At 33.3% G+C, this 20,351-nt stretch overlaps 3 protein-coding genes across 12 annotated transcripts; 1 reads left to right on the forward strand and 2 right to left on the reverse strand.

The window, feature by feature from the left end:
• Positions 1-807: 807 nt before the first annotated feature.
• On the reverse strand, positions 808-3,820 carry LOC7497413 (pentatricopeptide repeat-containing protein At1g62930, chloroplastic). Of its 8 annotated transcripts, none has more exons than XM_024584142.2 (3): positions 1,888-3,820; positions 1,566-1,709; positions 808-1,439 (listed from the first exon to the last, which is right to left on the reverse strand). In XM_024584142.2, exon 1 carries the CDS (start codon positions 3,677-3,679, stop codon positions 2,003-2,005), a length of 1,677 nt encoding a protein of 558 aa, XP_024439910.2. In that variant the 5' UTR covers positions 3,680-3,820; the 3' UTR covers positions 808-1,439; positions 1,566-1,709; positions 1,888-2,002. The 8 variants fall into 8 exon arrangements, with proteins under 8 accessions (XP_024439910.2, XP_024439911.2, XP_024439905.2 ...); XM_024584143.2 differs by having other exon boundaries at positions 1,566-1,738; XM_024584137.2 differs by having other exon boundaries at positions 1,566-1,755.
• A 3,427-nt stretch (positions 3,821-7,247) lies between these two features.
• Positions 7,248-10,070, forward strand: LOC7494451 (universal stress protein PHOS32). Of its 2 annotated transcripts, none has more exons than XR_002977377.2 (3): positions 7,248-8,060; positions 9,251-9,315; positions 9,702-10,070. XR_002977377.2 is itself a non-coding variant. In XM_024583651.2 (3 exons), exons 1-2 carry the CDS (start codon positions 7,310-7,312, stop codon positions 9,256-9,258), a joined length of 759 nt encoding a protein of 252 aa, XP_024439419.1. In that variant the 5' UTR covers positions 7,248-7,309; the 3' UTR covers positions 9,259-9,298; positions 9,702-10,070. The 2 variants fall into 2 exon arrangements, 1 of the variants encoding a protein (XP_024439419.1); XM_024583651.2 differs by having other exon boundaries at positions 9,251-9,298.
• Positions 10,071-10,208: 138 nt separating this feature from the next.
• On the reverse strand, positions 10,209-14,195 carry LOC7497414 (uncharacterized). 2 transcript variants are annotated; one of them, XM_024583649.1, is made up of 6 exons: positions 13,879-14,195; positions 13,001-13,267; positions 12,826-12,913; positions 11,474-12,737; positions 11,208-11,354; positions 10,209-11,079 (listed from the first exon to the last, which is right to left on the reverse strand). In XM_024583649.1, exons 3-6 carry the CDS (start codon positions 12,874-12,876, stop codon positions 10,454-10,456), a joined length of 2,088 nt encoding a protein of 695 aa, XP_024439417.1. In that variant the 5' UTR covers positions 12,877-12,913; positions 13,001-13,267; positions 13,879-14,195; the 3' UTR covers positions 10,209-10,453. The 2 variants fall into 2 exon arrangements, with proteins under 2 accessions (XP_024439417.1, XP_024439416.1); XM_024583648.2 differs by having other exon boundaries at positions 12,826-13,267; positions 13,879-13,970; positions 14,115-14,133.
• Positions 14,196-20,351: the final 6,156 nt, after the last annotated feature.

Genomic DNA, 20,351 nt, shown 5'->3' on the forward strand with positions numbered 1-20,351 from the left:
CTGAGCTCGAATCATTAGGATATGAGCAAGAAAAACTCCTCGAAGGATGTATGGGAAAAAGAGACATTACAGACGTAACAAGTTTTGGGTTGATTAGATGCAATTGGGATTTAAAACAGCCTTTTCCATGCCAAAACCCTGCAAAGGAGGTGCAGAAATGTAATTGTGGGGTTTGAAGACATAGGAGGCGATGAAGTCTAGCAACAGCTTGACATGTTATACTAAACATACCAAGTTCGAGTCAATCTATCCTAACAAGTTGAGTTCAAGCTGTGTCAGGTGCAGTAGAGAGGAGCCTCAAAGCTTAAAGGTTTGTTAGATTTCAGAATGGATGAGTAACCAAAGAGGCTATGGCCATCACCTGAAGACTTTGCCGTTTGGCTGGATTTATTTTTGATAGTTCTACACGGAGGATTATGCACAATTTTTCGTGGATTTTGACAAAAAGGAAAGCAAATTGTTTCTTGCAGTTCTTCTTTTTTTACCAGATCATTATCTGGCTGAATCTCTTTTTCAGCGTTGCTTATGACTTGGACTTTTGTATATGCCGAAAGAGTGCATTTCCAAAATTAATTCCCGTCTTTATTTATGGTCAGGTAATTCATAATACAGATTAATAAGAACCTGCAAAAGAATAGTGATAGTTTGGGGCACGAATTACCACATATTTCGACCGCAAAATTAAACAGCTTACGGTTTCCCTGCTATGAATCATGAATGGTTAAATGACACATCCATGAATATAACAATCATATTCAGAGCTGAAAAACAGATTAGCTTGTTTATAAATATTGACAAATTTTGGAATGAAAAGAATTTTTTTTTGCATTTATTGCCAAGAATCTTATAGTGAAGAAGTAAGCTTTCCACAGGCTTGATAACATCTATCGAGAGTTGCATCTATACTCATTCTGCATAATGAAGGTTTAAGCCAAGTTTCTAAATGGTAAAAAGAAATTACTAGAAGAAATTATGTTATCTTCACTGAGCAGTAGCTAGTTCATTGGAAGCAGCCTGCTCATCCTCAGCAGCAAGAGTATCCAATAGTCATCTTTAATAGGTGAAAGCAGTAGCGGCAGCTTAGTTGCAGATAGTGTAGGCCCTCTCCCATTATCGTCATCTTTCCCTTCATTTTCCCCTTTCCATCTTTCTTACTTTTCACATCCTTGGCATCTTTCCCATCCTTTCGTCTTTGGCAGGTGAGAGCTGACGAGACATAACGTGAGGTAAAGGGTTGTGGTTCGGCTTCAAAAAAAGTTGCCTCATCCTTGAACATCAGTGGGTTTTCCAGGCTTTGGTCAATGACGACAATGTTGCATCTTTCTTACCCCTCCTCTTTTCAATTTCAGCACCTCTAGAGGTGATCTCCACACTCCACAACAGCTTTCTAGTAATGTTTGTCTGCCTCTATGAAGCTTCTCTTGGTTGGCCTAGTACAACTGCAGACAAACACATGCATTTTTTACCTCCATAATAAAGCTGGAAGGAATGTGGAAAATATAAGTGCATGCATGCACTTCGAAAGAAACGAGGACACATGGAAAAGTGGTTTTTTGAAATTTTACCTTCTCTCTCTGTATATATTATGAGATTTGTGGGTTTCACAATTTGTGCCTTTTTACAGAAAGAACCCGTACTCTTCAGCTTCATTGATGATCTGATTTCTCATCTCTCTTTTCTCCTTTAAATCTAGATGAATGGCAATTTGCCTGCTAGGAGTTCGTAAAATTTTATTCATCTACAGATTTGATGCCTCTATTATCAGCAATACATGAGAAGAAGAATTTGGTTACAGGAACGAAGTGAAAATAACTTACAATGGGACAGAAAGCTACTTCATGTTGGGCATTATAATTAGCATCATTGAGTATGAAACAATTACTTCACCTTTTCTCCTTGATGACCTTCACAAAAGCCAAGTAGCCTTTTCAGGACAAGTTTGTCATCTACCACCAACGCTGTGGTGTCTGCATCTGCAGAAAATCCTTTATCAGCCATTTCATTAATAAGTTGCACGACCATTGATGCATCCTTGTGCTGGTGAGCAGTCATCCTTTTCCATTTGTCTGAAAGCTTTGTGTGCTTCATCTAGCAACCCTCCTTTGCAAACCCCATCAATTGTTGGAGTACAAACCCAATTATTAGGCTGCAACCCTTTGACAGAGAGTTCTGCAAACAATTCCCTTGCATCTTTAAACTTTCCATATTTGCACATGCCATCAATCATGATATTATAGGTCACCAAATCAGGCTTCAAGCCACTATTTTCCATTGCTCGAAACAGTCCCATCGCCTGATCAAGATACCCTTGTTTGCTTAAGCAATCGAGTAAAATAGAGTAAGTTACTAAATTTGGGGGGTATCCATTAGAATGCATGTCCTTGAAAAGCTCTTCTGCTTCCAAAGGTCTTCTTGCTTGACACAAGCCACTTATTAGAGTGTTGTAACTAACCGTGTCTGGAATTAAGCCTCGATGAGTCATTTCATCAAAAAGTTGTTTTGCCTCGTCTATCCTTTTGGCCTTGCAATATCCATTCACTAAGATGCTAAAACTAAAAACATCAGGCATGCGGCCCTTGCTTATCATCACTTCAAATACCTTTCTAGCTTCAACAACTTCCATCCGCAAGCAATATCCATTCATCAGCGTATTGTAGGTAGCAACATCAGGCTCCACACCCATTTCTGTCATTGTTTTCAATATAACTCGAGCCTCTGAAACCTCACCTTCTTTGCACATTATATCAATCAACACACTAAAGGCAACTAAATCTGGCATTATATTACCACCCTTCATTTCATTTAACAATCCAAAAGCCTCTTTCCATCGGCCTAAATTTCGTAGACCATGGATTAAAGATGTGTATGTGACAACTGTAGGTAAAATGCCTGTACCCTTCATTTTACAAAAAATATGTACAGCCTCATTAACTAATCTATCCTTGCAAAGTCTGTCAACAATTGTATTGTATATCACCACATCCGGCTCACAACCTACTACTTTCATATGCTCAAGCAATTTAATCACCTCAGTGGTTTTTCCTACTCTACATAAACCCTTGATTATTATACTATAACTATGTACATTAGGTTTATACCCTCTTGCCACCATCACATCAAACAATTCTATTGCTCGACCAATTTTACCCTCTATACAAAACCCATTAATTAAGGTAGAAAATGTAATAACATTTGGTTCAAGACCAAGTTTAATAATTTTCCCCAAGACAGAGAACCCATAATCAACATGGCATAAGCGGCAGAAGCAATTGATCAAAATGGTAAGAGATAAAACATCATGACTAATCCCAGCCATTTCCATTTGTTTAGACAAAGAAACCACAGTCTTATAATGTTTCATTCTGACGAGTGCTGAAAACAATTCACCAAACTTAACAATAGAAGGCAAAGGGTTCGTATTAACCATGTGATTGAAAGCAGACAAGGCATCATTAATGTTCCTAAATGTTCTGTTTTTATGTCTATAACTACTGGAAGAATGAAGACAGCAGCAAATGGGGTTGTTGTTGATGTTGTTGTAGAATAACAATGAGATTTTAGAAGGAAAAATTATCATACCCATCCTGATTTGGCGGAGAAGATGAAACCCAATGAAGGTTGAAGCTGAAGATGAAGTAGCGACCGAAAAGCTTAGCTTTTTCGTTGCCATCATCATCATCGCCAGTGGTAGCGTTCTCTCTCTCTCTCTCTCCCCCTCTCCCCTCCCCCTCTCTCTCTGTTTGATTGTTTTCCACTTTGTGGCCTGGTTTTGGCTCTGACGACTTCTTGATTCCAATTTGGTTTAGGGTTAGGCCCCTTTGCTGGTTTTTCGGTTTTAGGAGAAGTTATGGGCCTATTGCGTGGGTGGGATGCATACAGTAATAATCCAAACTCCTTTTTTAAAAAAAAAAAATTTGTCAAGAAATGTTTTATAAAAGCATTTTAATGATTTAAACTATTGTTTTAAAATCAGAACCGACCTACCATGTTGATGTAAAACCTAATTAATTTATAGCTTGAATTGTTTAAAGTCTTTTTAAATCAATTTAATTTTTTTTTCTTCAATCATAACCCGAGCACCCGAGCTTTACTTTGGATCGACTTCATATTAAATTTTTTATTTTATAAATATTAATATGATTGATTAAAGTAATGAATAAAAAAAATATAATATAACTCTACAGATAATTTTAGAATAAATTTTTATTTTAAAAATAATAAAAACCTCACAGCATTAAAAAAAATCATTGTATTATTATTATTTCAAGATAAAAATTAAAAGTTATGTATTATATAAAATCAAGACAGTAGAATGTTGATGTTGAATATATCAATTAATTTATTGCTAACTTCGGAATATATTAATTATCATGACAATAGATATATTGACATCCTAATTACAGCATTTACAGAAATCTGAAATCGAGTAATAAATACTAAAAATAATTTTTTTTATCTAAATTAACCGAATATTTACTCTTCTCAAAAAAGAAGAAAGATGAGGAATTCACTTTTTGTTTTTTTATTTGGAAATTGTATCAAATCAATGCTCTTCTTAATATATTTTAATAATTTTAATATTTTGGTATCAAAAATTAAAAAAAAATTAAAAATATTTTAATATAATTTTAAATAAAAAAAATAGTATACACCTCGCATAAATAATAAATGCTAATCTCTATAATTCATTTGGTGCCAAGTGGAGGCGTAAAGGCCTCATGAAGGATGTGTTGTGTACATTTGGCCAAGTGCACTACATTTCTTCCATCTCTTTGAATGGTGTCATTGAAGGCCTAAATCAAGGAATCGAGGGAAACAAAATTGATTAAAAAATTATTTGGGTCCAGAACTTATATAAACCTAATATTTGGGGGCTTTCTTTATAATTTCTTAAGTTTTAAAGCTTTATTTTTATACTTGATGAACCCTAAACCATAAGAAATTTTCTAGTTTTCCCATCTGACTTTTAAATGTTCACGGTGTTAGGGAAAATATTTTTCATGTGAAGGGAATGAATCCGTAGCAACGTTCATATTTAGAAAATTCTCAGAAAACAAAGGGGACAGATTAATGTAAATATTCGTACTTCAAAAGTTTTTTAAAAGACAATTTGAGAATTCAAAAAGGATGATTCTATAGAAATTATTATTAATGGTTAACTCATTAGATCAGCTGAGTTTTTTATTTTTTTAAAATTCGGTCTAATTCTAACTTTAAAACAACTAAATTCTAAATCGACTCTCCGATCCGAGTTTTAAAACTATATCTCTAACAAAAAAGTACGAATCAAATAGCCAGTGATCTTTCATTTCGTGTTAATAGAACAAAGACTGACTTTTTATGTTTAGGCACTGTCTAAGATCACTTGAAAAGAGTTAGACGCGTAGAGAAAGTGCCATAAAGTATGGACAACTTACAGCTATTTTTCCAGCACTTTTGATAGCTCTCTCTCTCTCATTTTCCTCGAGCATCGCTCACGTCTCAATCCTCGAGCATGAATCACGCACAAATGACCTAAACTTTTTGGCCTATTTGGAGTTTAATGTCCAGCCTTTTGCTGTCTGTTGCTCTCACTTCTGGGCACTCTTCTTGTATGGTTTTAATCTCAAAGCTCGCTTTCAATCACAAAACAACAAGAAGAGCTAGCATTAATGTCTGGGTTTTTGGTCTGTATGGCAAGCTTGCAAAGCAACTTGATAATTTTACTTGGACTTTAAGGTTTATTTGGTGTTTTTCCTTTTGTTTTATATCTGAAAACCTTTCCTTTTTCTTCTTTTGATTACGAGATTTAGCCACTGAATTCACTACAACTTGAATATGAAAGATAGCTTTTCCTGACGATCACAAGAAGAACAAAAAATGCTCGCAAGAACGTTTCTAACACCTCAAATCCGTGTCCCAGCTAAGCACCGGCAACAAAACTATCAATATAGCCATGCTTAAAACCGCCAAGATACCATTTTTGTACAAGAAGTGAAGCGAGGAATACACATAAACCTGCCAAAAAGACACATATCTTATGGCTTCGAGCTACCCTATAATAATAGAAGGGAGAATTTAGAGCCATTAGAGGGTCAAGCATGGATGGTGAAGGCAATTGATCTTTACACCGCTTGCCCGCCGTGCATGGCATAGAAGGCAAGAAACTCTCACCTTGAGAAATTAGGAACATATTATTTCACTCCACCATTAAATAGTTTTACTGATGGATTTATTCCATCAGTGTGATGTACAAAATTTATCAATAAAATTTTTACCAATAATATCACCGACAGAATTAGTCCGTCAAAATATTGATCATCGAAAATTTCATGTCGGTATATACCGATAGAAGTAGAAACATAATTATTTTCGTTGGTAAAAATTACCAACAAAAAAATTTCATCGATAATTTTGTTGGTTTTCACTGATTTTCTAGTAATGTTTTTCCTACTAAAAAAACTTCTCTCTCTGTTTTTAGTAGATGAGTATAATAAATAGTTACAATTTTACCAATTAAATTTATTGCTAAATCATTCAATATATAAGTTTCAACACAAGTAACATGTGAACACGTTCTTGATTATTCGCACAAAAGACATGCATTACCATTGCCACATTTAGATGCTTTAAGTTTTAAAAATAAAATATTAATCTTTTTAATTAGAAATTAAACATAATAAAAATACATTATTAAAATCCTTATTTTCATCTGAATAAAAATATTTGCAATTTTTGCAATCCTTAGTGAATTAATTATATAATCAATATATCAATTTTGAATCCCATAATTAATTTTTTTTTCAAAAATAATATATTTATATCAATTAACATTCTAATTTAAGAAATATTAGGAACTTTAGCTCCCACCTAAAATATAACCAATTTAGCATTGATTATAAAACCAAGCACGGTCAGATAAATTAATAAAATAATTTATCCATTTATAATATCATCCAAGCTGAGTTTTAATATCTAATTAAATAGAAAGTTAATATAATTAAACTCGATTAATTTATAATTTATTTAATTTTATTGAAATTCAAGTGAAATTTAATTTATTTTTTTAAAAAAATTTATTTCAAAATAAATATTTTTTCTTTTTAAAAAAAAAAACCTTAAAACAAAATTGTTATGTTATTTTAAATTATCTTGAGATTGAATTGTCCAACTGGACGGGGACTTAGATCGGTCAATTTATTCGGAGCTAACATATGAATAAATATGAACCATAATCATAACTCTCTCCTTCCCTCCAAAAGTCAAAACCATAACAAAAAAAAAAAAAAACAACAAAAAAAAAAAAAAAATTTCCATTTCTTTGATCAAAATGAACTCAAAACAACCTTACAAATCTGAATCTGACCTCCCAGTCCCACCACTCCCCACCCTTCCCTGCCTCCACTCCCCTACCACCCCGAATTCCACCTCCAACCGCCGTGTCGCCATAGCCGTGGACCTTTCCGACGAGAGTGCATATGCAGTCAAATGGGCAGTCGAGAACTACCTCCGACCAGGCGACGCCGTGATCCTCCTCCACGTCCGGCCAACTTCCGTCCTCTATGGCGCTGATTGGGGGTCAATTCAACTCCAAATCAATAACAACAACACGCCTTTTGAGCTAAGTGGCTCAAACAGTCCTGATAATCGAGAAAGGCAGAAACTTGAGGATGATTTTGATAGTTTTACTAATAACAAAACCAATTTGTTGGCTAAACCTTTGTTGGAGGCTAATGTTCCTTTCAAGATTCATGTAGTGAAAGATCATGACATGAAGGAGAGGCTCTGTTTGGAAGTTGAGAGATTGGGGTTAAGTGCAGTGATAATGGGAAGTAGAGGTTTTGGTGCTACAAGAAAGAAGGGGATTAGTAAAGGAAGAAGTGTTGGTGGTGGGAGGTTAGGGAGTGTTAGTGATCATTGTGTGCAGCATTGTGTTTGCCCTGTTGTTGTTGTTAGGTGTAGTGATGATGGTAAAGAAGAAGAGAGTGTGAAAACAGGTGGTGTTGGTGACGGGGTTGAAGAGGGTCTCCATCCTGTGCCTGAGGAGGATCAAGAGGAGTGTGTTGATGATGAGCTGAAAGGTTTGTTCTTTAGAACTTTCTGTGTCTTTTTTTAGATATGAAATGATGAGTTTTTGAATTACTGATGTGAGTTTTGTGTTTATTTGGGAATTTTTGGGTTAGGTGATTGGTTTGATTGGTGAGGTTGTTTGTACTTCTTGTAATGCTTTGGCAATTTGAGCCTTTTCGGGTCTTTATGTTGATGTTATGTGGATAATTTCTTTTTTGATGTTGCTTGTAAATTTTAGCTTGGTTTGGGTAATTGAGTTATAGTGTAGGTGTAGCAATGGAGTCTTTCTATTATATGGTTCCCTTGAAAGACCAAGAGAAAAAATGGGGATGGAGTTTTAATGTTTTTTTTTTTATTATTATTATTTTGTGCTGTTTCTGGCTTCAAGATCAGGTGAGGGAGAAAAAATAGCTCTTCTCTGCACTGGAATGATCGGTAATACTTGAATTGGCTATGGAGGCTTTTGTCTTTGGCATTATTATTTTTTTAAATGAAGGAGAATCTGCTGTCCAAAATTCTCTAGGGGATTAATTTTCATTTTTTTTTTTTAACAGAAATCTCTGTATAGGTTCGTTAAATATTTAGAGTTTCTGAACTGATAGATGCTGTTCCAGTTTTTTAATGGAGGAGTAGCCACCCAAACTTGTTTGTTGTTTTGGCAAATATGGTGGGCACCCTTGCCTAGGAGATCTATTATGAGGAATGGGCTGAGTAGTGATAAAGCTTTGGGGGCTTTGTGGTAGGCCAAGGGATAGGATATAGGAAAGGGAGGGTAATAGCCTACCTGTCCTCTGTTCGGCGCAGGATGGGCAAAGAAATTTTATTCCTGACCAAGATGAAGTATATCTATATTCTGTTTTGAGTAGGAAATTGCTATATGCCCTTGTTCTTTCTCTTCTCGCTGCTGCTTTTTATTCTAAACATTGCTAACGTGTCTTATACGATAGCTTAGAGCATATGTGGACTGCATTGGTGCTTAAGTACTAGGTTTTCTGTTTTCTGGAACTTCTGGCAATGAGACTTGGGACCTTTGACTCGGTCTGGTGCTCTTCTAATGTTTCTATTAATTTCGTCAGTGGATTTATTTGTTCTTAAATATGTGTTTTCTTCGCTTGATAGTAGCTATGTTTCCTAGTGCCTGACTTCCTACCCTGTTTATGAAAGTTCATGGTTGTATAACTCTTAACCTCTCTTGTAACAGATGCTTAGAAAGTGCTCAGTGCAATTGCAAGCCCCCTCTTGAATACAGGTGACAATTAATTGCAGGTCATTTTTCTTTGCAAATCTTTTTACGCTCCCCCTTTGTTTTGCACAGAAGGAGAAAAAAGTTTAATTTAGATGACAAGTAAGACTTGTCAGGATTTTTTCTTTAGATTAAGATGTTCCAAGGTTTTCATCAATGCTAAATTATATTACATAGATCGAATTCTGATCGATTGCTTGGAGCACAAGGCTGTTGACTGTAACTGAAATAAATTTATAAATGTAGTGTGGTGCTATGTTCAGATTTTTTGCATGTGAATTGTACATTTTATTTGATTAACTCCTTGGTAATTTTGTCCTCACGTTTGAGTGTGAGAATTATATACTAAGATGCGAAGTTTATTGTGATCTATTGGCCAATCTGATATATATGTCTTCACATTGTGCAGCTAACAATTTAAGGCCCCAAAATAGTTGAAGGCTGTGAACTGTCAAGAATTACTCTCTGTCTGGTTTCTTTAGAATTCCTTGTCAACTGGCTTGTTTTCAGATGCGATGTATTGGTAGTTACATATCTTCACCCAGTTTCTCTGAGAATGTTAATAGGTTTTTAGCATTCCAATGTCTTGTGAGAACTGGCTTTTAGAGTTGTACAAATTTAAAAGTTGCACACTCTGGTTTCTGGACATCTTTTGCATCCCTTCTTTTCTTTGTATGTGTAAAAAGTGTGCACCTTGCATGATGATGTATAATACACTTTCATGGCCTTCAGGGAATCAGGCCATGGCCTTGCCCATGTTATTTCTTCATTGGCTCCTTGTCAACGTGTCCTGAGGAAACCTCGCATGAACTTCTGTCAGGTAATGCTGCGTTTAAAATTGCTTCTCAAATATTTGGCTGAAAAAGCATCAATTTAGTCAGATTAGGCAGAAAGAAAGTTATCATGGTTATGGAGCTTGCAAAAAACTAGGCAACCACTTTCTTCCTGCAACTTGATAAAATGTAAATTTGCCTTCCGTTCTCCATCACATTAGAGCCATTTTCAAGCTGCAACTTGATTCTCATATACCTTTCTATTAAGAGGCCGGCTCTTTTACAACAACCTCTACTGCTTTGAGTAAAAAATAATAATGACAGAAAACCGTACGTCAAAACAAAGTAATGTACCAACCAGACTTTGGAAAGCATAATAGAAAATCTCCTAGAACGCTCTCAGAGTCCCCTCACTTTGACTCCTATGAACTAAGAACTCCGATCTAAAGTTCAGGAGTTTGCTACCAGGATCAATGAAATGATGATGATGGCCTGTTGTTGATTGGGTTCTACTTGGTTGTGAGTGGAGATGCCTTCCACTTGACCGTTTAGTTGAGGTCAAAGGTTGACTTTTACGACCATGAGTTGATGAAGGTAATGGCCTTGAACCAGCTAGACCATGGCTAACCTTTCTCACAGCTTTGCTCTCTGACCTGAGGCCACGATCAAATTGATGGGCATTGATGCCTACCCTAACTGATCGATCGACTGAGTCCTTCAAAGTGCTGGCTTTAATTGACTGCCGATTGAAGTAAAGCAGATGGGGAAGAAGGCCTTGTAGATATTTCTTGAGTTGTTCATCTCCAACATTTTTCTGCACTGGATTTCCTTCCAAGCTGATGGCTTGCAAGGAACTGTGGTTAGCTGCAAGTAGGCCCAGACATTTAGCGGTAGAGATTTTGTTGAAACGCAGATCCAGCAAGGTCAGTTTCAACAAACGGTGGAGACCCTCTACCTCGCTTATTTTATTTCCAGCCAAGTATAGCTCTTTCAGGGAGGAACACGATGCCAGACCTTTAACAAAAGAAAGTAGTGTTACAAGAATCAACATGACTAATGCGAGAAGATTTCAACAGTAATTCGGAAAAGAGAACGAATAGGAAAGATACAACCATCAAATAAAAATCCAGCATATAACATACCATGTCCAATTCTGAATATTTGATTGTAGCTCAAATTCAGTACACGAAGGCGGGTGAGCTCGTGTAAACCCTCAACGGTGGAAATATTGTTTCTTGACAAATTCAGCATATGAAGTCCTCGAGGGAGGGCACCAGCCGATATTCTTACTGCAAGGCATATAAGAAACAAATAAATGTCAAGCACAAATTTCTCAAGAGTTCAAGACTATTCTGCCAAGGCGCTTGAAAAAATGGAAGAAATAAAATGGGATGAAGGAGAAACAAACCAATAGAGTTTCCTGATAAATTAAGCACCCTCAGGCTACCAAATACACTAAGAAATGGGATCACTTCCAGCCCAAGGTCTGACATATGAGCTGTGGTAGCAGAGACACTCAGAGAAGAGATGTATCTTTTAGCAGCTTTTATACCAGGAGTGTCCTTATTATCAACCTTGGCAGAAGTCAAATCATTGGAATCTCCCTCAACTGGGTCATCGGCATCAGGCAATCCATTTGTTTCTTCCAAAGAATCATAATGTTGAAGTTTGTTTACCCAGTCCACGATACGCTTCATTTTAAAATCCTTACTCGGCAATTCTTCCCACAGCTGAGTGGAGGATTCCCCTTGGAGATTTTTTGCCTGGTTCACTTCGTCTATAACTGGCATTATCCAGTCCTTTGCCAAAGCTGAGTAATTATAAAAATCAAAACCTTCATCAACACAACTTTCTGAATTGTTTTCCTCAGTTTTAGGCACATTAACATCCCCTTCTTTTTCTTTCATTTTTTGAGTTTCATTCCCATGAATTGAAATCGTTTTCCACCTCAAGTATAGAGCATTGAGGTCCTCAGAGGATCTTGACCGAGGTGCTAAATATTCACAAGAATGTCTATGAAAAGTCGGTGCATAAGAGCCCATGTCTGAAAAAGTACATGCTTTTTCAATGATGGGATGGCTGTGAGGTGACTGGTCACCAGAGACATTGCCACCTTCACCAGATAATGGAGTATCAGAATTTTCAGGGCCTTCCTTTTCAGAATGCTGAGCATCACCAATTGAGAATATGGATTCCTTCTTGACAAATTCAGAACTCTTATTAACAGATTCTAGTTGCTGAGCTTTCATATCCTCACTAGTTGGGCTTATTCCTGAATCCTTGCTGCCATTTGGTCTAAGTAACCCATTTTGATCAAGGGAATCACTATATACTCCTTGATCTATCCCCTCCTCAGTATCATTGTCACATAGATCCCTTCCCTCAAGGCATAATCCACTCCCGAGAGACTGACTTTTCCTAATAAGCCTTGTCTGATGGGCTCCTATGTCATTCTTGACATTGATTTTGTTCTCAATTTTGTCTGAAATCCAGCTTTGTCCAACAGATACATCAGAGCTTGTAACATCCCTGATACCATTCCTACTTTGAGCATCTACTCGTGCATTCGGAAGTGCTAAGCTTGAAGTGTTAGTCAATGCCTTAGGAGCTTGAATTTGAGAAAAATCTTCCAAACTCTTATGCTTTGCTTCAGCAAAAGGGTGGGCTGTTTTCTGAACGAGAAAGGAAACTCTGGTAAAAAAAGCCATGAAACGATAAGTACAAAGATTCTAAGTCCAAGTCAGTGATTTCTCCACATACCTTTGGTTTGTGAGAAAGGATGTGAGCATTGAAGCATGAGAACCTAACCATTGTAACAATACTAACGCAAGCAACATCTACAATTGGCCTAAACTTGAATAAAGAATGCTATCAGTAAACAACCATACTATTTCTGTTTCTTAACGTCCAGACTCCTAGAGCCCAGAACTGATACCTGACTATCTTCAACTACCAACAAGCTTCCAGAAAACTAGCAAACCTTAGCCAAAATCAAGAGACAAGCCCTTTGAACATGGCACAGTCTCCAAACATAAGATGATCTTGATCGCCTTAAAACTCAAAGCAATATCACACCCTCGTTATCACCCCACACCCTCCTAGAGGTGTGAGAATGGTTTAAATCTGTTGCGGCGGCCAGAGTGAACCAATATCTTTGCCAACTAGGAAAACCCAATTCCTATTATGCATAGGAAATGCTGGCCTGAAATTAAGGAAAAAAGTTCAAAAAAATGCCCTGCATATTTATAATCTGCAGGGGTGATACAATTGGCAACCCATCATGAACACTTCAAGACCCACATTGGGTTGTTTCCATCAGAACAGGCAAACATGAAGAAACAAAAACAATTTTCTGAAATAAGAAAACAAACATGGCATTAAAGATGCTTTCTTTCTCAAACACGGTTTCTAAACAAGAACCAAATCAAAGAATAGCATTCACAAAAACTGTATAGCCATCAGTCCTTAGCAATCACATAACGCCAAAGCAGCAGCCAATAAACTTCAGCCAACCATAGCAAATTCAATATTTCAGAAAACAAAACTCAATGAAGCAGAGACACGTTGCTGTTATTCAAACAAACAGGAGACCAATCTATGCATAAACTAAGAAAAAGAAATCTTTTCCCATTTATTCAAGAACACAGATATCAAGCACAATTAACTTTTTTCTCAGAAACAAGCAAGAGGAATTCATTCTCTCAAACAAAAAACCAAGAGATACACAAAAACAAAAAAAGAACCAATTTTGAGAGAACAAAAATAAAAGCAACTAGCACCCAGAAAACTAAAAGAGAAGGAGAAACATGTTACCTTTCTCTAGCCAGGTTTTGATAAAGACAATGGTCCTTTTGGAAGAGAAAAAAGCTTTTCTTGTTATTTTGCTGTCGCGTGTTGTTCTTGGGCTAAACAGAAATCGTTATTACAATGGGAAATAAAAAGAAAAAAGAAAAAAAATGGTAAAAATACGTCGCGTGTTGTTCTTGGGCTACCAAAATAAACAGAAATCGTTATTACAATGGGAAACAAAAAAAAAAGGGTAAAAATACTTTTTTTAGAGAGAGATTTGATGAAGGGAGAGACTATGTGGTAAAGCTTGGAACTTGGCTAACCCTAATATTTTGTGTGTTTGTACTAATTTGTGATTGAGGTTTTTATAGGCCAAGAATATTTATGGCTGTGATTAAAAATAAAATTTCGATGATTTTTCTTTTTACGGAAAGAACAAATACACATGTTTAAATGTATTCTGCTTTATTAAGTATATTTTTATTTGATGGCAAAATATATACACACACTATCTAACCCGTGCTTTCTTTTGTGTTATAAAATTTTTTTTCAAAAAATTATATGTTTTTACATAAAAAAAATTAAAATTAAAATTAAAAAGTATATGCAAATTTCTAAGTAAATAAATCGATAATTATCTATATAAATAAATGAAAAAACAATTAACAATAATAAAAAATTAAAAGATAAAGGTAGATTAAGATATTCAAAAACACAAAATAAAACATTTTCTTTGTAAAGTGCACGAATGTAACAAATTTAAGAAAAAACTACTATAAAAAAAATAGGAACAAAATAAAAAATTAAAAGAATGAGGACTGAAATTGAAAAATCAAAGAAAGATGACAGTCATGTACTTATCTTGAAGGAGAGAGAAAAGAAGAAGGAAAAATAAAACGATTGTTGGTTACAATTTGATCACCATACGTCGTCACGTGTCATACTATATGGAAGAGGACATGATGGTGCCTTCAAGAAAACAACGAAGGGTCAATTTTGGCCATCGGGTAATGTCACATGCACTGCCTGAATGACACTGACGCCACTCACTCAGCACGCGCTAGCAACTTTTCTGATTAAAAAATAAAAGTTAATGTGAAAATACTAAAACACATTGTAATTACCAAACACAAACCCTTTTTTTTTTTTTTTTTTGTCTTATATAAGGCCAAAAACATGCTTTTATTGAACATGAATAATGAAAAAACAAAAAAAACACCTCTTATCCAACAACCCAATAATTTTTTAATCTCTAGAATAAAAAAATATTTTTACTCTTTAAAAATTTATAAAAAGTAAAAAAAACTCTTGGTCAACAACTCTAAGTTTTGTTGACTTTAGAGGTAAAAAAATATTTTCATGGTGCAAAAAATAAAAATAAAAACCTAAATACCCTTGATCAATCTTTTAATGATCAATTAGCCAGTAGAAAAGACCAAAACACCCCCAACCTCAAGACTACTTCTTTTTCATTTAATAGCAAATAAGTAACTTCACTTACCACAAAAAAAGTTTAAATTTTTTTTTATATTAACACTTCAAAATCATAAAAAAATTACTAAGAAAACAAAAATTTAATGATTTTTTATACAAAATATATTTTTAAAATAGTTTCAAATGTAATGCAAACACACAAGTGTCATGTGATTTGCTTTTCATGTGCATCACTATTTTTACTTTTTCGGATTTTCTTTTCCAACGAGAAGAAAACAATGTGTGTATCAATATTGAATCTTTAAAGCCTTCATTGGTGTTTTTCTTGCTTGCGATCTTAGGACATAAAAAACAAAGACAGCTTAGAAAGAAACATGTTTAGCTACGAAGACAAAGAGATCAATTTTCTATTCCTCTAAAAAGAACAAAAATATATATATTGATACTTGAAGAAAACGTTACTTTGATGATGATAAATATGAAGAAAATGAAAACTATTTTTTTTTTGTTTTTCTTCACTTTTGTAGTTTAATTCAATATCAATTTCTTTGTTTCATCTTGTCTTTTCTATTCTAGTTATCTCTCTTTTATTTTATTTTAGTTTGGAATAAAGAAAATAGTAGGAAAAACCTAATCAACCCGGTCAAAAGCTTGGATTAATTTGTTTACTTGGTCGATTCAGTCAAAACCTAATTTATTTATTTTTTTAATATTATTTTTTAAGTTAAAACGATATCATTTTGATTATTTTAAATATTTTTTGGGTGGTCAACTCTTCAATCTCCTATCCCATATCTTACCTTAATTCAATTCTCGATTTTATAATTATGATTTGAAGAAGCATATGTTTCAATTGGAAAAGGTAAACTATAATCTTAGAAGATTATTAAAATAGTTTGGTGTTTTATCTATACATGCAGGGAAACTGCAAATCCATCACTACAACCTGTAGAATATCATCTTCAAAACAGAAACATTACAGGGAAACTTCCACCTCTCATATTAATAAAAGAATATACCGCAACCATTCAGTAGGTAGTACAGTAATAAAAATTTGAAATCAAGAAATTTATTCTCCTGTGATCTCAAATTCGAGCCATGTGGTTGCTAATATGATAGTCACTAGAGGTTTACATGGGTATTAACTTCAGGGCCCGTGAGATTAGTCAAGATGCGCGCAAGCTGACCCGAACATCTACATTAATAATAAATAAAAAAAAAAACATATGGCGTAGTGGAGATGAGACAGAAGAAAAAAAAGTAAAAAAAAAAGAGGAAACAGAAAAATCAATCAATTATTTCATTCCTTTATGAGCCAATCAAATCATGTGAATGAGCTAGCTAGGTAATGTGGATTCCACCCCTAACATTCTAAAGCAGTGGTGGATGGGACGACGTTACCATTCCTCAATCCTTGAAAGAGTATTTCCAATTAAATAAATAAAAAAAAGCTGGTTTGATGATAAAAACAAATAAAAGAAGTATCAAATCTAAAGTTATAGATAGATATTATTCCCAAATAAAAATAAAAATAAAAATAATAATAATAAAGACATGTTTCTATATATTATCTGTTTTGAAAATATATAAATTAATTTTAAAATTATTTTAAAAATAAATTTATTCTATGTTTCTATCTTTACCATTAGTTTAACCAAATACGATTTTTTTTTTAATCAGAGAACAATAATTAAATACAACCTTGAAAATTAAAGTCCTAACCAATTAGTTCATAGGAGGTCTAGTCCACCTCAAGCACCATTTTTTGGCTTCATCTGGGAATCCTGAAGTTCTTCCTCGTTCCATCCACCTAATGAGATTAAGCGTGTATTTATTTTTGTATTTTAAAAAATGTTTTTTTCTTAATTTTTTATTTTAAATTAATATTTTTTATATATTTAAAATATTTTAATACGCTAATATCAAAAATAATTTTTAAAAATAAAAAAATATTATTTTAATATTATAATTTCAAATAAAAAACACTTTATAAAACAATTAATATCATATTTTAAATATACCTCAAGTTATGTATTTGCTGGTAACGTTGATTGTACGTTACATTGTTCGTTACAATAGCTTGGGAGAAAGAAACAAAACCCTAACATTGATATAACGAGAATTTGTTTTTTAAGTGAACAGATTAAAACCATAGTAAACAAATCAAATAATATTAATAAAATCAAAATGAGGTCCGCGTCAGGGGTTAGATATGTTAATTAAAATTAATTAAAATTGATAATATATATTTTAAGATTTTTTCTTCTTTATTTTTTTTTTAAAGTCATGTTTAATGTTACAGGCCTCCTATTTTTTTCATGGTATTTTTATTTATATAGAATAGTACTGCTTTACTAGTGTTTTCTTTAAGATAAAAGTTTCTTGTTAAGATCCAAATTGATTGAAAACCTCATTATGGTGCCATAATGATTTAATAAAACCTTTAAATTAACTAAGTACAAGAATTCATGAATAAGAACTCTTATATCATCATCTAAAATTCTAAAGAAAGGTTTATCTTTGATCAAAATAAATATAAATAAAGAGCAGGAAGAAAAATCTTTCCATTTAGAGTTTCTAACTCTTTGAAATATTTTGGAATCCAGTAAACAAGCAGGATTTTAATATTAAGAGTTTTAAACGGGTTGATTGGGTCTGAATTGATATACTAAATTGATAAAATTTAACTAAATTTTCATTCAATTTAATTTAAAATCTAAGCAGTTGTACTGTAGAAAGTCTTTAAATTAACTTATCGCACGGGGTAATTTTTCACTACGCGAATAAACCCGTGCGGCAGCCTAGTGCCTCACTAGACTCAGTCTTCTCTTGCCAGTTCCACTCGTGTTTGTCTAGTAACTAAGTGTTTCCCTCACCCGAGAGGTTTTCCAAGTTTAAAGACAAACAGAATACACAAGTAGAATAAGATTATCAAAGTGCACAACAAACTTTACAGGAACTCTTTCCCAACCTTTATTGATATCTTTGTGCATAGCTCACATACGAATTTATGTATAGTTCTATTTGTTTACGAGATCAATTTATATTCATTCGTTATTGTTGATCCAATAGTGGTTAATTAAATTATTCATTGAAATGAGTTGTCAATACTCTTTAATTTGCTGTTAAAAAAAATTCTGTAATGACCATCAAAGCATGGATTGTCCGGTTAAACAAATTTACGGGAAGCCATGAATTTTATTTTGTTTGAACACTTATTAGTTTGAAAAAATTAATAAGGTCAAAGCCGTTGAAAAAAAAAAATTATTCGTCAGCAATAAGTGAAAAGTCTGCTGCTTGTTTCAGCAAGGCTAATGAGGTAACTGCTTTACTGTAAATCAAGTTTCTGCTTGTTTGACTAGGTGGAGGTCTATTGCTGCCACGCCTGTTGATTACAAGTGAGAAGGATGCTGCTTTTCAACGGATCACAAGAAAAAAAATATGTGTAGACGTTGCTACTTCAAGCTGTGATAGAACTGAAGCTGTACTGCCGTAAGAAAAAAATCTGTGATAGGAAGGGTCTGCACTACCGTGAAAAAACTGCTGCTTGAACGGAAGCTGCGCGAGGAAGGGTCTGAACAAATATAATTGCTACAAGCTACTGTTTGCTTTGGAAAGAGACTAGAGCAGCTGCTGAAAGGGTTTGGAACTGCTGTTACATGAAGAACATTGCTACTGTATCTGGTCTGCTGCTGAAAAAAAAGTTTGTTGCTGCTGTTGCGTGTTGCTGAGTTGGGAGCTGGGAAAAAAAAAAAAAAAAACTTGCTACTTCGCTGATGCGTTTGGAGGTTTTGTTGCTGCTACTGCTGTAATCGAGTTGCTGCTGTGCTCATCTACTGCTGTCAAAAACACTGTTGTGTTTTTCTACTGTTAAAGAGAGAAAGGCTGTTGCATTTTCTCTCTCCTAATTAACCTAAGCTTTAATACAGAAACAAAATATACACAAGTATTTGGAATTTACCAAAATTATTGATTAATTTACACTTATAAATATATTTATAGAAAAATTACACCCGTATAATCTAATCTGTTAAGAACTATATATTATCTTGTTTTATTTATTCTTGTTTTATATATTAAGAATAAAATAATATTTTCAGTTTATCTTATATATAATTACTTTGTATTTAGATTAAAATATACACTTTTAAAATATAGAGATTAATGAGAATTTCAGTCATCGTATATTTTTTTTATGTTAATCCAAATTAATTTAACATAATCAACTAGTCTAATTAAAAAATCAGCATCCTAAAAACAATCAATTGGTCTTAATTAAACTCAACTTTGTGTTTAAGAGCCCGTTTTATTTTTATTTTTAAAATATTTTAAAAAAATTATTTATTTTTATTTTAAATTAATATTTTTTAAATATTTTTAGATTTTTTTAACGTGTTGATATTAAAAATAAATTTAAAAATTATTTTAATATATTTTCAATTAAAAAACACTTTAAAAAACAATCTTAATAACAATACCAATCAGAATCTAAGTTTCAATAGCTTTTGCCTTAGCTATGGATTAAACTTTAATTTTTGTCATCTATATTAGTTGTAAACTTGGGCTATAGTGATGAAAGTCCCACTAAGTGTGATTAAAATTTGATTTTTGTTATTATTTTAGTTATAATCTTGGATATTTCAACCTCTTCAAAACCAGCTTAATTGGAAAAAGATTCATTTTACTATATGATATTTGTTTGTTAATTTATAATTCCAATAATTTGGAAACTATATGATCAAATTTTTTCCTTCAAATTTTGAAATCAATTACATAAAAAAAATATCCACTTTAAAAAAAAAATTATTTTGAGATTAATTTTTATCACTAATTAGAACATAGAAGATTTGTCTTTCATGTACTTTATATTATATTTTAAAAGTATATAAATTAATTTTAAAATTAAAAAAATAAATTTATTTCATATATTTATATTTATTTATTTAACTAAATAAATTTTCTTCATCTTCATTTTTTTATTTCAAGAAGTAACAAAATATTGTCTGTAATCAATCATACGAAAATTATATAATTTTCAATGCTTTTGGTCCATCCCTTGCACA

The sequence above is a fragment of the Populus trichocarpa genome, chromosome 13 (genome assembly GCF_000002775.5).
Source record: "Populus trichocarpa isolate Nisqually-1 chromosome 13, P.trichocarpa_v4.1, whole genome shotgun sequence".
Classification (NCBI taxonomy): Eukaryota; Viridiplantae; Streptophyta; class Magnoliopsida; order Malpighiales; family Salicaceae; genus Populus; species Populus trichocarpa.

Bases quoted from the DNA above. Each gene is read 5' to 3' on its own strand.
- LOC7497413 (XM_052446681.1), bottom strand. From the start codon at position 3,679: ATGATGATGATGGCAACGAAAAAGCTAAGCTTTTCGGTCGCTACTTCA.
- LOC7494451 (XM_024583651.2), top strand. From the start codon at position 7,310: ATGAACTCAAAACAACCTTACAAATCTGAATCTGACCTCCCAGTCCCA.
- LOC7497414 (XM_024583649.1), bottom strand. From the start codon at position 12,876: ATGGTTAGGTTCTCATGCTTCAATGCTCACATCCTTTCTCACAAACCA. The intron at 12,738-12,825 runs GTATGTGGAGAA...TTTCTCGTTCAG, and splicing joins TCCTTTCTCACAAACCAAAG to AAAACAGCCCACCCTTTTGC. The intron at 11,355-11,473 runs GTTTGTTTCTCC...TATGCCTTGCAG, and splicing joins TTTATCAGGAAACTCTATTG to TAAGAATATCGGCTGGTGCC.